General features: G+C 51.5%; 1 protein-coding gene across 5 annotated transcripts in view; it reads left to right on the top strand.

Annotated features, from left to right (window-relative positions):
- The window catches only part of FGR (FGR proto-oncogene, Src family tyrosine kinase), a 22,147-nt gene extending 6,719 nt beyond the window's left edge, over nucleotides 1–15,428 (top strand). The window contains exons 1-13 of one of the 5 annotated variants that reach the window (XM_049878427.1): nucleotides 1,657–1,769; nucleotides 2,369–2,431; nucleotides 3,443–3,672; nucleotides 4,288–4,390; nucleotides 5,215–5,313; nucleotides 9,683–9,786; nucleotides 10,230–10,379; nucleotides 11,701–11,856; nucleotides 11,941–12,120; nucleotides 12,617–12,693; nucleotides 13,215–13,368; nucleotides 14,158–14,289; nucleotides 14,405–15,428. In XM_049878427.1, coding sequence (XP_049734384.1) covers nucleotides 3,453–3,672; nucleotides 4,288–4,390; nucleotides 5,215–5,313; nucleotides 9,683–9,786; nucleotides 10,230–10,379; nucleotides 11,701–11,856; nucleotides 11,941–12,120; nucleotides 12,617–12,693; nucleotides 13,215–13,368; nucleotides 14,158–14,289; nucleotides 14,405–14,613 — 1,584 coding nt within the window. In that variant the 5' untranslated portion in view covers nucleotides 1,657–1,769; nucleotides 2,369–2,431; nucleotides 3,443–3,452 and the 3' untranslated portion in view covers nucleotides 14,614–15,428. Of the gene's footprint in view, nucleotides 1–1,656; nucleotides 1,770–2,368; nucleotides 2,432–3,439; nucleotides 3,673–4,287; nucleotides 4,391–5,214; nucleotides 5,314–9,682; nucleotides 9,787–10,229; nucleotides 10,380–11,700; nucleotides 11,857–11,940; nucleotides 12,121–12,616; nucleotides 12,694–13,214; nucleotides 13,369–14,157; nucleotides 14,290–14,404 lie in introns of those variants that run through there. The other 4 variants (XM_049878425.1, XM_049878426.1, XM_049878424.1 and 1 more) reach the window with 4 other exon arrangements.

Genomic DNA, 15,428 nt, shown 5'->3' with positions numbered 1-15,428 from the left:
TAATGAACCACAACTACCACCACCTCCACCAGACTGACTCCAGCACAATCAGATGGTGCCCAGCTACCACCACCAACTGCTCTCACAGGGATCACAACAGGGGCTCCAGGACAGAGCAGGAGAATAATGCAGAACAAAATTCAAACTCACATACAAAAAAAAAGACCAGACTTACTGGTCTGACAGAGACTGGAGAAACCCTGAGAGTATGGCCCCCGGACACTGTTTTAACTCAGTACTGAGGTCACTCCTGAGGTTCACCCTTCAGCCAAAGATTCGACAGGCCTATAAAACAAACAATAATAACACATATAGTTCAACAATGTTTATAAGACTAAGTGGGCACACCAGCCCAGGGGCAAGGACCAGAAGACAGGAGAGGACAGAAAAGCTGCACAAATGCAAATGGGGAACCCAAGGTCGAGAAGTGGAGAGCATTGATGTGTCACAGGGTTGGCAACCACTGTCACAAAACATTGTGTATTAATTGTTTAACGAGACACTAATTTGCTGTGTAAACTCTCACCTAAAACAGAATTAAAAATAATAATAATAATACATCACAGGGCTGCTGTGAGAATAAAATGGGTGTTATATGCAAAATGCTTAATGTAATGCCTGGCACATAGCAAGTGCTATAAATCCTGTTTTGCTATTCTTGGACAGAGGCTGTATGTGTGTGTATATGTATCTGTGTGTAGATGGGTGTGAGTGTGTATGTACTGGGAGCATGTGTGTGGAGGCATATGTATATGGATGGGTATACTTGAAGATGTATGTGTCTGTGAATCTGTACAGGAGAGCTCGGAGTCTCTGTACGTGAGGTGCAGTGTGTAGCTGTGGTAATGTGTGTGTGTCCATGCATGTGTTGGGAGGATTGTGTGGATCTGGGTGTAAGCTGTGTATGCCATTTGGAGACCTGTATTCTCACCCTGTAACCTTTATATTCTTATCCCCATCTCTCCTCTCACCAGGCTCTGAATTTCCTTCAGCAGGGCCCTGGGTGCCCCCTTCCCCACTTTCATCCTCTTTCCTGGCCCTTACTACCAGTACCCTGGGGCCTAGCAGACAGAGTGGTTTCACCCTGAGGGGAAGGATCCTGGGGTGAAGATCTCAGCAATGGCCTGGTGAACAGGGGCTATTTTAGGGCAAGTCTCTCACCACAGCCCGCCTCGAAGTTCACCACGTGGGTGATATTTCCACCACCAGCACCACACCCCCGCCCCCCCGGCAATGCACACAGGAGAACAGTTACACTGAAGTGTGAGAGGGGTTGGTGGGGCTAGGGTGGAGGTTAGGGCACTAATGTGATAGAGCCATTGGCCAGGTAGCTAGATCTGGTGGATCCAGGAAGGCTTCCTGGAAGAGGTGAGTGATACCGTGTACGAAGGACAGAACCCAGAGAGAAGAGGAAGATTCTGTAAGGGAAGCAGAAAGGCAAGGGAAAGACCCTTGTCCCCAGCCCTCAGGCTCCTCTAGGGGAAGAAATCAGGGTTCACTGGGTCAGCCTTACCCCACAACTCTCCATTCCTCTCACATCTTAGCAAACCATGTCTTCCCCCCAGCCAGTTCCTCTCTGAGTGTTGCAATGGCAGTTTCTGATGGCGGGTGGGGGACACTTGCTCAATGACCCTTTCACACTGTCACTTGAAGGAAAAAGCTGTCAGGAAAGACTTGGCTCATTTGGGAGGCTCCCCCAGGGACCCCGGTGGCCCCAGCTCCCGGCCTGGACCTTTCCTTGATGTGGGGATACAAGTAGAGCTGTGAGGGTATGTATGTACCTTTGCCCTGTGGCCAAATGTGACCCTGGGACTGCTGGGGTTTACACAGCCTGGGGGGGAACAGAGGTAGGGGCCAGGGAGGGGCTTGTTTTAGGAGACAGCGACTGGGGGCCTCTGAGTGAGCTGAGCATGGCTTGTTAGAAATCCAATTAAAGCAATGGGTAAATATAAAATACGCGCAGCTGAGTGTGCTCAGGAGGTGCCTGTGTGCATGTGGATATGTGTGTGTGCTCCCATGCATCCGAGCCTGGGCTGGTGTGAGAGTTAGTTTGTGTTGATGTGTGGTTGTTGGCAAGACACTCGCGCAAGTGTATGCCATGTTGGTTGTGACTGTGTGGTGGTGTGTGTGTGACTGTGTTGGTGTGTCGGGTGGATATGAGTATGAGAGGGTTGGTGTGGGTGGTGTGTCCTACACGAGGGTGAATATGTAAGTGTGCCAGGGTTGCTGGGAAGGAAAATGAAGGCGGGAGTCATGCTGGGGCCAAGCCCAGGCCCTCTGGCTTCCGGAGGCGGCTGGAGCTGGGCAGCTGGCTTGCAGGAACATTGGCAGGGCCTTCAATTTCCATGTCCTTCTGTCTCCCCCTCAGGTCCTTGGCCCCTCCCAAAGACCATGCCACAACCCCACTGACCCAGCAGTTGGGACCTGAGGGGTGAGTGGAAGGAGTGGGAGTGGAGGGCCTTCAGGGTCAGGAAATTGGGTGGGGGTGGCCTTCCTGGTCTCCACAGTTCCTTACAGCCCCCTCCTCCGACACAGGCCTGTTGCTAGGTAACAGATGGGGGGAGCCAGAATGAGGCAGCTTGAGAGGCCAGAGGCTGGACCCACAACAGGAAATGGCCTTGATCCCCCTCTGCAGGGAATCTCCAGGTGCAGGCACACAGCTCTCAAACACACTCACATAGATATGCACATACACAAACAGAGAAAGAGACACACACTCAGATGCACAGAGACCTGCACATATACTCACACTGACCTGCACACAGAAACATGCACACACACAGACAGGCATTTACACTCCCACACAAAGCTATGCACACAGTTATAGACACACAGACACATAGTCACCTAGTCACACAGGCCTGCACACACAGAGATACATACACACACAGAGACAGGCACCCATATACACACTCACACAGAGACACGTACATACTCACACTCATACAGATGTGCACACTCACAGATACACACACAGAGCCATGCCTGTGTGCAGAGACATGTACACACACTCATATATACACACACAGACACAGCATTTGCACAGCTACACATACACAGAGCCACACTCCCACAAGCAAATTTACACATACTTAAAACCCAGTGCCCTACACATACTTAGAGACACACAGAAGACACACATGCACGAGCACACTGAAGGAGTCAGAGAAACACAACATATCAAAGCTATCAATCAGAGGCAAAAATATGTAAATAAACAGCATCATCCCAATGTAGAAAATCAGCCACAGAGCTGCAGTCTCAAGTGGAAGGGAAGAGAAGTGCTAAGGACACACATGTCACCCTGAGGGTCCAAACACACCCATGCAGCCAGGAGGTAGACCCCATGGGGATCTCCTCTGTGTGTGTGCGAGTGTGCGTGTGCATAAGGTGGTACACCTGGCAGGGCCTCCCAGTGAGGTATACCCCCATTCTGTAGCAGGGCTCCTGGAATGGGCTGTGTGTTCTGCAAGAAGCTGGAGCCGGAGTCCAAGGAGGATATTGGCCTGGAAGGAAACCTCAGGGGCTATGGGGCTGGTGACCGCTATTGCCCTGACCCCACTCAGGCCCGGTCTGTGTCCTCCTTTGCCCACATCCCCAACTACAACAACTTCTCCCCTTCACCCACCAGCCCTGCCTTCCTTGATGGTAGCACCATCAGGGGCATCTCAGGTGAGTCCAGTAGGCTGAGGTAAGGGGGGAGATGCGTGGTGATGGAGGCAGGCTGCCTGGAACCTGGGAGAAACTGGGGGAGGGAAGGCTGGGGTCTTGTTCTTAGGAGCCTCCAGTATGACATGGGAGACACAGCCCTCTTTCAGGAGCACAGTCTGAGGAAGTATTTACATCCAGCCCTGTCTTCAGAAACTCCAGTTTCAGGGGCAGACATAACTCTCTTCTCAGGGGCCTCCAGTCTAAGAGGGGGACCCAGATGGCAGATACAAGTGGTAAAGAGAACGCTCTTGCCCTCTTGGGTGCCATTCCCTAGGTGGAAAGGCTTCCTGGTGGGGAAAACGAAGAGTAGACAACCTGGGGATTCCCCAGGGTTGGCAGGGTGGGCTTGAACGTGTATGCCCTAAATCCATGGGCTGAGGGGTGGGCAAGCTATGAAGCCCAAATCAGAAATCCACTGGACTCCAAAGGCCTTTGAGAACCACAGCACTGCAGCAATATGGGGGGGTTGGGGGGCTGTGGAGGCCCACAGTGCCTGGATGAGGAAAAAAAAAAAAAAAAAACCCATGGGACCCCTGTCCTATGCCCTATCCTGCTGAGTAGCCTTGACTCTGGCAGGGACTGGGGTGACCCTGTTCATCGCCCTGTATGACTATAAGGCCCGGACAGAGGATGACCTCACCTTCACCAAGGGCGAGAAGTTCCACATCCTGAACAATAGGTAAGTGACCGGGCCACCCAGCTGAGTGCACAGCCTGGACTGGGAGCAGGACTGGGAGAGGAATCCTACCTGGTCTCTGTTCTCAGACGCCCCCAGCCTAGTGGGGGAGCCAAACACACCACACGATGGTAATGACTAGGTGATTGTTACCATATGAGGAAAGCATGAGGGAGTGTGGACACAGACACCAAACATGGTCCCCAGGGTGGGGGTGGTTAGGGCAGGTTTCTTGGAGTTGAGTCGGTGACTTTTCAGCTGAGACCAGAAAGATGAATAGACATGGAAGCAAAAGGTGAGAAAAGTGAAAGTGAGACAGAATGAGAACGCCCGATGGCTCCCAGGAGCCACAGTGGCTCTATATAGGTGGAGCGGAAGCATGAGGTGCAGAATGGAGAGAGCAGAGGCTGGAGAGGGGGTGGGAACAGGGGCAGCAGGGCTTTTTCAGCTATGCTGAGGTGTCTGGATTTTATCCAGAAGGAAATGTGAAGCCATTGGAAGCTTTTCAGTGGGAAAGTGACCTACTTAGCTGTGTACTGTATCCCTGACCCCCAGCTCAACTGAGGAGCCAAGGGAGGAAGCCTGGAGGCCCAGATGTCCCCAGACATCTCCCTTCACAGGGAAAAATCTTCCTGCGTAGCTGCAATAGCTGTGGGCAAAGCAGGAAAAAGCCCTTGGGGAGGGGGGTCTAAGGTGAAGGGTTGGCAGGGTCAGTCTCTGCCAAATCCTCAGTGTGGCCTTGCCTGGCCCAGGGGGCCCCAGAGGCTGGAGCTGCCACTGATCACCTCCCCCTCCCCACTCCCCTCCTTCCCCCCCCCCCCCTGCAGTGAAGGTGACTGGTGGGAGGTTCGGTCCCTCACCTCCGGACAAACTGGCTACATTCCCAGCAACTACGTGGCCCCTGTGGACTCCATCCAGGCTGAAGAGTAAGTGGAGGTGGAAAGGAGGCCAACGCTGGCCTAGGACCCTGGAGTCCAGACTCCCAGGCCACCTCTTGGGCAAGTCATTGTTTCCCTCTGAGCCTCAATCTCTGTATCTACATTGTGAGAATAAAAGACAGTGATGATAACAGTAATAGTAGATAATACTAGCATGTACTGTATTCTGCGCACTATCGAAAGTGCTTTCCATAGATTAACCTTGCAGTAAATATTATGATGTTTTACAAATGAGGAAACTGAGGCACAGAGAAATTAAATAGCCTTCCCAAGTTCACACAGCTTGTAAGTAGGTGGAGCTAGTACTGGAACCCAGATAGCCTGGGTGCATTTGCTAGGCAGTATACGTATTTCCTCTCAATGATAACAATGGTGTATGAGCTTTAAAAATGTAAAGGGCTAACCAAATGCAAGGGGCATTACTTAGAATTAATTCTATTAAGGAGGCAGGGAAGTACCATCAACAGAGCACTTTTATATATGTGAGATACTATAACAGGTTCTTTTTTTTTTTTTAATTAATTTTTATTAAGCTTCAAGTGAACATTTACCATTCCAATCAATCTGTCACATGTAGGTTTACATACATCTTACACCCTTCTCCCACTTGCTCTCCCCCTATTGAGTCAGCCCTTACAGTCTCTCGTTTCGTGCCAATTTTGCCATCTTCCCTCTCTCTCTATCTTCCCATTCCCCCTCCAGTCAAGAGTTGCCAACACACTCTCCAGTGTCCACCTGATTTAATTAGCTCTCTCTTCATCGGCATCTCTCTCCCCGCCACTGACCAGTCCTTTTCATGCCTGATGATTTGTCTTCGGGGATGGTTCCTGTCCTGTGTCATCAGACGTTCTGGGGAGCATTGTCTCTGGGATTCCTCTAGTCTCAATCATACCATTAGGTATGTTCTTTTCATGAGAATTTGGGGTCTGTATCCCATTGGTCTCCTGCTCCCTCAGGAGTTGTCTGTTGTGTTCCCTGACAGGGCAGACATCGATTGTGGCCGGGCACCAACTAGTTCTTCTGGTCTCAGGATAATGTAGGTCTCTGGTTCATGTGGCTCTTTCTGTCTCTTGGGTTCTTAGTTGTCGTGTGACCTTGGTGTTCTTCCTTTCCCTTTGCTCCAGGTGGGTTGAGACCAATTGATGTATCTTAGATGGCCGCTTGTTGGCATTTAGGACCCCAGGCGCCACAATTCAAAGTGGGATGCAGAATGTTTTCATAATAGTATTATTTTGCCCATTGACTTAGAAGTCCCCTCAAACCAAGTTCCCCAGACCCCAGCCCCTGCTCCGCTGACCTTTGAAGCTTTCATTTTATCCCGGAAACCTCTTTGCTTTTAGTCCAGTCCAATTAGGCTGACCTTCCTTGAATTGAGTGTTGTCTTTCCCTTCACCCAAAGCAGTTCTTATCTACAGATTGATCAATAAAAAGCCCTCTCCCTCCCTCCCTCCCTCTCCCTTTGTAACCACAAAAGTATATAACAGGTTCTTGACCTACTTTGATTCATTTAATTCTCACAATAATACTATTGATATTACTATTGTCCCATTTTACAGATGAGGAAATTGGGATTCATAAAAGCTTTTTTACTTATTCTCACATATGCATGCACACATATATGGGAAATAGAAAGGATTGGAGACATTTTGCAGAGCGCACCAGGATTTAGTGACTGATTTGCTATCAGACTATGGGGAGTGGTGGGAGGGGAATCAAGGTGATTCAAAGTCTTCTTGAGTGACTGAGTGGGTGATGGTGCCATTTGCTAAGGTGGGGAACACAAGAGCAGGTACAGGTTTGAGGGCAATAATGAGTTCTGGGTGTGGGGGCTTCGATGGGCTGAGATTCACTGGGAGGAGCACCCAAATGGAGGAAGCTGTCCGCAATTAGATTAGGTTGTGCTTTGTACAAGGAGTGCCCAGCCCCTGCCAAGCCATGTCCCTGAATCAGCCCAGAGGAAGGGTCACGTTTTCCTAACTAGCACTAAGACTCTTCACATCTTTGTTGTGGCCCTTGCAGAGGGCTGGGGTGGAAATTTGGGACTCATCAGAGATCAGCACTAAAACTGCATAGGAGGGTGAAGAAAGAGGAGGGTGAGTGAGAAAGAGATCGGCCCTAGGACCCAGCTTGGGAGAAATCTGCCCTTGAAGGAGAAGAAGCCATGGAGAAAGAGGAGGAAAATCAGACCAGGTTGAGTCAGAACTGCCAAGAGAGTAGAGGGGAAGTTTCAAGAAACAAGAGAGGGAGTGTCAGAGGCTGCTGGCTACTGATTTGGCAATGGGGGTGACCTTGGTAAGAGATGCCTCCCTACACAGTGGGGGTGGGGGCCAGACAGAGTGGGGTAGGAAGTGGGAGGTGAGGAAGCAGAGACCCAAGTGTGAAACACTTTCAAGTGAAGAGTGGTGTGAGATATAGCAGACGGTTGATGGCAAGATAGGGCTTAAAACAGTTTGCTTTGGAGAGGAAGAAATTTGGGCGTCTTTAGAGGTTGATGGGATAGAGAGGCTGCAGATGGGGGCTGCTGAGTGGGAAGTCCCTGAGCAGAGGGAAGTGGGCAGGGCCTAGAGCTGGAGTGGGGTGAGGCCTTAGCCTGGGGAGTAAGAGGCAGAGAAGAAAGGAGGAGTGATGATACGGAGGGCAGGTGGTTTCTGGGGGTTCATGTTTGTGTCCACGTCTTGGGGTCAGGGTCACGAAGCTCTGAGAGGGCGCAGTGCAGTATTGTGGTTAAGAGCACAGGCCCTAGAACAGACAGCTTGGGTTCCTATTCTGGCAACACAGCTCAAGAGCGATGTGGTCTTAGGCACATTGCTTAACCACTAGGTATCTCAATTTCCTCATCTGTCTAATGTAGGAAAGGAGCCTGGTTGTACAGTGGTTAAAGCACTTGGCTGCAAACTGAAAGGTCAGTGGTTTGAACCCAACAGCTGCTCCGCTGGAGAAAGATGTAGCAGTCTGATTCGGTAAAGATTACAGCTTTGGAAACCCTATGGGGAAGTTCTACCCTGTCCTATAGGACCTGCCTCGATGGCAATGGGTTTTTTTGCTGTTATTTTTGTTTTCTATGGAGGGCGATAATAATACCTACCTCACAGTGTTATTTTGAGAATTAAATGCATAAATATATGTATTAGAGTGGAGCTCAACACAAAATAAGTGTTCCTATTATTATACTGGAAACCCTGGTGGCGTAGTGGTTAAGAGCTATGGCTGCTAACCAAAATGTTGGCAGTTTGAGTCCACCAGGTACTCCTTGGAAACTCTGTGGGGCAGTTCTCTGCCTATGAGTCGATATTGACTTGACTTGACAGCAATGGGTTTGGGGTTTTTTTGGTATAATTATATTAGTTATTAAATAAGTAGCTAATGTCATGGTGTAGGTGGAGGCAGGGCTGATGGCTTTGAAAAAAACTTGGTCTTGCCTACACAGCCCTTGGACAGTTCCTGCTTCTGTATCGTGCTTGCCCTCCTTGCCACTTCACTTCCAATGCCTCCTCTGCTCCCCAAACTGTATCTAGTACTCTAGGTGTGGACCAACCAACCCAGAGTTCACTGAAACTGCTGGCCCCCTCCCTTGATTTGGAAACCATGCTTATTTTAATTGAGCCCAAAATGGTCATGGGCCAGTTAAATGACATCTGAGTTGTCTACGTGGCCTATGGTCACTTCGACTTCCCCAGTATACTTGAGCAGTTAGTTTAGAGCTACAATACAATCCTAGAAAGAATTCATATAAGACAGCAGGAGTGGCTGAGGCCTGAGGCTAAAGCTGAGATTGAGGACAACATCCGAAATTAAGAGAGTGGAAGAAGAGCAGCAGTTAGAGCCAGGCAGCAGCAGACAGAGAAGGAGGAGCAGGACAGAGTATTGCTCAAGAGGTCAAAGAGGACAGTGGGAGTGGGGAGAGGGATCTGAGCGACTGCCTGGGTTGGTGGGAAAACCACTAAAGTGGGCAGCAGAGGTAGAGCTCCTCAGCCAGCCTTGTGGGCAGATCACTTCCCCTCTCTGAGTCTCAAGTCACTCATCTGTGAAAGGAATGCATACAGGGGCTGAAGCAAGATGGACTAAGGGCCTGTGGCACCCTGATAAGTCATTAGTGACTGAGGTTCTATCAATTTCAATACAAGAGACGCCCAGAGAGTAGAGAGGTGAAGCCTAACCTTTATGGGCACCTGCTGTGCGCCAGGCATCTTACATCCCCCTTCTCTGTGACCCTCACGGCCAGCCTTTGTGACAGGCATATGAGCCCCATTTTACAGGTAAGGAAATTGAGGCTTGGCTTGTGAAGTGACTTTGCTCAGAGAGGCTGAGTTGGAGTTTGAATGGGGTGTACCTGACTCTTGCCGGCCCTTCCCAACAGGTGGTACTTCGGAAAGATCGGGAGGAAGGATGCGGAGAGGCAGCTGCTCTCTCCCGGCAACCCGCAGGGGGCCTTTCTCATTCGTGAGAGCGAGACCACCAAAGGTGGGGGAGGTGCCACAGCGGCGGGGGCAGGGGTAACTAGGAGCCCCAGCGTAGTGGGGTGGAGCTAGGCCAGTCTGGAGGGGCTTGGGTCAGGGCCAGGGATGAATTACACAACAAACGAGGTACCCACGGGCTTACTTGTGCCTATTTATTAATGTGTAGTGCACAGTTTCACCTGATGTGATGAAACTCATGTGAAATTCTGCACTACAGATTAGTAAATAAACACAATTAACCCGTGCGTACCTTGTTTACCAGTTAATTCACCCCTGATGAGGGCTAAAACTGACTAGGTCTATACTGGGCGGTGGGGCCAAGACTGGGGCTGAGTTAAAGGGATGGGGCCATCACAGAGTCCCCAGCCTGTGGAACCTCTCCCGGCTCCCAAACCTGGGATGGGAAGGTGGTGAGCAAGCAGGCCCGAAGTTGCCTCTTCCCCACAGGTGCCTACTCCTTGTCCATCCGGGACTGGGACCAGACCAAAGGCAATCACGTGAAACATTACAAGATCCGCAAGCTGGACACAGGAGGCTACTACATCACCACGCGGGCCCAGTTCAACACAGTGCAGGAGCTGGTGCAACATTACGTCGGTAAGAGCGACCCCCCCAGGTTGGCGGGCACTTAAGTACCCTGAACCAACACGCTGATGCGTTGTCCAGATGGGGAGTCCGAGACCGAGGCCCAGAGAAGGAAAGAGTCTCCCAAAGCAGCAGTGGCCGGGCCAGGACTAGAATTCAGGTGTCCTGGCTCCCAGCCCAGGATCCTGCTCTGTGGGATTCTCAAGAAAACTGAGGCGTCCATGGCCAAGTGGCGCCCTCTAACCTCTGAGCGAGGAATTGACCTGTTTCCTACCTCAAGGCCCGAATCTGTTGAAACTCCTGAGCTTTAGTGTTGCAGGTACAACTTAGAAATGGCGCCTGTATTCAAGTAGCTCACAGTCTGGTTAGGGCAACAGACATAAACGATCGTGACAAGAATAAAATCCACACTCAGTCCTTTCTATGTGTCAGGCACTGTTCTAATCTCATCGTATGTGATAATTTCATCCTTATTACAACCTCATCCGAGGTACAGAGAGGCTGAGTAATTTATTCAAGCCTGTAACAATGCTGTGCTAAAGCAGAGATAGGGGCATCAGAGCCCAGGTGGAAAGAACTGCTCAGAGGCAAGCAAAGAAGACCTGATGGGCAGTGCTGCAAGCCAGCCTGGGCCAGACCATGCCAGCTACAAATGCCTCACCAAGGCCCCAGGACAGGCAGAAAGCCACCATCACAGGTCCCTGAACAGGTGGTGATAGAGGCTGGTCTGCACGTTGGTGAGAAACTCTGGCTGCTGGTGGGAGCTGGTGTGCCAGGGGGCAAGGCAGGCTGAGGGCCAATTAGGAGCTGTGGCTACTGTCCAGGTGAGAGATGAGGGTGGCCAGACTAAAGCAGAGCAGGGGAGTGAGGAGAAACAGACAATTCCAAAGCTGGATAGGAGGCAGAATAGGCCTGACTTGCCAGAGGATTGGTTATGGGATTAAGGAGGAGTCAGTGCCCAGGTTTCTGCCTTGATTAGTTAGGTCAGGGATGAAATACATTGAAGGGTGAAGGCCTTATGTCCACAACTTTGCCTGGAATCCCCAACCTCATTTCCACCTGTCAGAATCCCAGCTTGTCCTTCAAGGCCCAGGTGGGAAGGCCCCTAATTCTTACAGGGATCATCTCTGTCTCTTGGTGCCAGCCCCCTCCCTGGGCACCGACCCTCATGTTCACCGACTGGTGGTCAGGCTGCCTTCTGCCCTGGCTTGCAAACTCATCTTTGGCCCAGTTACTTATAATGATCGTGGGCTCTGGCGTGGAGGCTGGGGTGTGATGAGGAGTGTGTGGAGGTCCCAGCCCGCCTGTGATCTTCATCCTTCCCGCCCCCCAGAGGAGAACGACGGGCTGTGCCACCTGCTCACGCAAGTTTGCACCACCATGAAGCCGCAGACGTTGGGTTTGGCCAAGGACGCTTGGGAGATCAGCCGCGACTCTATCGCACTCGAGCGCCGGCTCGGTACCGGCTGCTTCGGGGAAGTGTGGCTGGGTACGGAGGTCCCGGGGGTCGGGGGGAGGGGCTGGAGCAGGGCTGGAGGTCATCGGGTCCTGACTCGACGCCGCTGCCTGGCAGGCACGTGGAACGGCAGCACGAAGGTAGCGGTGAAGACGCTGAAGCCGGGCACCATGTCTCCGAAGGCCTTCCTGGAGGAGGCGCAGATCATGAAAATGCTGCGACACGACAAGCTGGTGCAGCTGTACGCGGTGGTGTCCGAGGAGCCCATCTACATCGTGACAGAGTACATGTGCCACGGTGAGGTGCGGGATCAGGGGGAATGTCTGGGCGGGATCGGACTTGGGGTCAAAGCCAAGGTGGGTGTTTCTGGGGTGCCACGATCCGTGAGGGGACGAGGGACAGCGCGCAGAGTCCTCCGGTGGCACCCGAGTGAGTGCCGGCCTGGGGGTGGGGAAAGGTGGGGCCTGTCGGGGCGGGGCCGGGGCTGGGGGCGGGGCTTGGGCAGCAGAAGCCGGGATCCCAGATCTGGAGGGATCTGGGGCAGGGTCTGAATGGGGCGTGGCCGGAGACACAGATGTAGGGCGAGGTCAGGGTATCTAGGAGCAGAGCCTGGGCGAGATTTGGGAAGGTGTGAAGCCTATCGGTGTGAGCCTGGGGGCGGGGGGAGAATTTAGGTGAGAGGGCTGGGAGCAGGGGCAGGGCTAGACTGGATGATGTGGTCTGGGAAGGGGAGGAGCCAAGCGAGAGGGGACTGGCCTAGAGCTGGGGCTGGGTCTTGCTGCTGATTTTCTAGGTTCCTTGCTGGAATTTCTCAAGGATCAGAAAAGCCAGAATTTGAGGCTGCCCCAGCTGGTGGACATGGCAGCCCAGGTAAATAGGGATAAAAAAAAAAAGAAAAAAAATTTTTTTTTTTTTATAGCAGCCTTTATCTCTCAAAAACCAAGCCCGTTGCAGTCGAGTGGATTCTGACTCACAGCAACACTTTAGGACAGAGTAGAACCGGCCCCATAAGGTTTCCAAGGCTGTAATGTTTGCGGAAGCAAGAGTGCTACATCTTTCTCCTGGAGAGTGGCTGATGGGTTCAAACTGTCAGCTGGCAGCCAAGTACTTAACCACTGTGCCACCAGGACTCCTCTTGTCTCTCAAACCCCCTTCCTAGTAACCTTCCACAAAACCTGTGTGCTCAAATACCCAGCCTCCCCCTGGAAATGTGGGTCTGCCCACTGAACCATCAGTGGGACCTGAGGCAGGGCACTGCCTCTCTCTGAGCCTCAGTCTCTCCATCTGAAAAATGGGTTTTTCAAATGGTCCCCGAAGGCCCTTCTAGTTCACATAGGCCATATGCTGTGAGCCCACATGGGCTTCCAACTCTCGGTGCCTTGGCTTCCCAGATAGCAGAGGGTATGGCCTACATGGAGCGCATGAACTACATCCACCGTGACCTGAGGGCAGCCAACATCCTGGTCGGGGAGCGGCTGGTGTGCAAGATCGCAGACTTCGGACTGGCCCGCCTCATCACGGATGATGAGTACAACTCACGACAAGGTGCCCTGCCTCACCCCACCTTGTGAGAGCTCCCCAGGGCACCAACGGGCTGCCATGAGGCCCCACATACTCAGGAACCATCCCCTGCCTTAGACCATCCCGGACACCCCCCATCCTGATGTTGTAGCACAAGAGGCAAGTCTGGGTTCAAATCCCAACTCATCCACTTACCAGCCATGTGGTCTTGGGCAAGTCTCTTAATATGTGAGAGCTGCCTTATCTCATTTTCTCATCTGTAAGATGAATATTCAGACAACAGTAAGTCAACAGATATTTATACTAACCACCTACTATGTGCCAAACACTGCTGTAATGCTTGAGTAAGAGGCTGTAGAATCTAATAGTTAAGATCACAGATTGTAGCCAGAATGCCTGGGTACGAGTCCCAGCAACTTATTAGCTATGTGATCTGGGCAAGTTATTTAACTACTCAGTGCCTCCTTTTTCTCATCCCTAAAATGGAGATAATAATAGTATCTACGTTACGAGGGTTTTATGAGGGTTAAATGAGTTAATACATGTAAAACACTTAAAACAGTGCTTGGTGTATAATAAAGGTTGTCCAAGTATTAGCTGTAATTATTAAAAGAATTATTACAGTGTTTGTAAAGTGCCCAGCACTATGCTAGGCACATAGTAGGTGCTGGCCAGATACCAGGTCCTTTCTGCTATGCCCAGAGACCTGTTCACAGCCCCCCAAGATCCCTAGTCCTAAAGATTCCATTCTCTTAATCCAGCTGTTCCCAGGGACCTCCTCACTAACTTTCCCTGCTCCCCTAATCTCTCCAGGGGCCAAGTTTCCCATCAAATGGACCGCCCCAGAGGCTGCCCTCTATGGGAGATTCACCATCAAGTCAGATGTGTGGTCCTTTGGGATCCTGCTCACGGAACTCATCAGCAAGGGCCGAGTCCCCTACCCAGGTTTGCTGGGGGTGGGGTACAGTAAGGGGTGAGGAGATGGACTTGGGGAAGGACTCCCTCCTGGCTGTTCCTTTGGGGAGGCCAGGCCCCCGACTAACAGAACACCACCCTGCAGGCATGAATAATCGGGAAGTATTGGAACAGGTGGAACACGGCTACCACATGCCCTGTCCCCCAGGCTGCCCCAGGTCCCTGTACGAGGCCATGGAACAGACCTGGCGTCTGGACCCAGAGGAGAGGCCTACCTTCGAGTACCTGCAGTCCTTCCTGGAAGACTACTTCACCTCCACAGAACCCCAGTACCAGCCTGGGGATCAGACATAGCCTGCTTGGGCACTGGCCACCTCTCTCGGGGTGCCCACCAGCCCTTATCAATCCCTAGGAATCTGGTCCCAAAGCCCCCAGGCTTAGAATCCTTCAAAGTCCTAGCACATCAAAGCAGATAGGACACTTTGTCACCATCTAGGGCAACCTGCTCATTTTACAGATGGGGCAAATCAAGGCTCAGAACTCATCCCTCACCCACTTTGGCTCCAAACAGTTTTTACCCTTCCCACTTAGGCCCCTTCAGGCCTCTAGCCTGTCCCCAAAATGCTCAGATCATGTCTAGTTATTTATAAAACTATGAATATGCCTTTCATCCTTTATCACCTCTTCCTTCTTTCCTACCCTTCTGTCATCCCATCCTGGCCCAGGCCCCCAGATTTTGCCTCCTACTCTCAATTCTCTTGTGTTTGTCATTTACAAAGACAGGGAAAATCTTTGCTGGGTCTTTCCACGGGGTGGATGCTGTGGTCCAGGACTGGGGTGCAAGCCCAGGATTGAGGGAGAAGTTGAGGGCTCACCCCCTTCTGATCGTGTGTGTGTTTATTGATTTTTGTAAATAAGGAAAATGACAATATGAATCCTTGAACCATGAAATTCTTCTGAACCTGCTTTTTTGGGGATGTGGCCAGTGGGAGGTGAGTGGAGGATGGTGGCCAGTGGGTGCAGAAAGGGGAGGCGAGACAGTGTCCTAATGCCTACCAAGTGCAGAGCACCCAAGGTATGGAGTTTTAGGGGACCAAAAGTCTGTCTACTCATCCCCATGTAAGTTTAGAACCAGTTGATAGATGGATGCAGAAGACAGTCAACTGGAG

Source organism: Elephas maximus, chromosome 3 (genome assembly GCF_024166365.1).
Source record: "Elephas maximus indicus isolate mEleMax1 chromosome 3, mEleMax1 primary haplotype, whole genome shotgun sequence".
Lineage (NCBI taxonomy): Eukaryota > Metazoa > Chordata > Mammalia > Proboscidea > Elephantidae > Elephas > Elephas maximus.
Note: the sequence above shows the minus strand (reverse complement) of the source record. Positions and strands in the feature narration are given on the sequence as shown.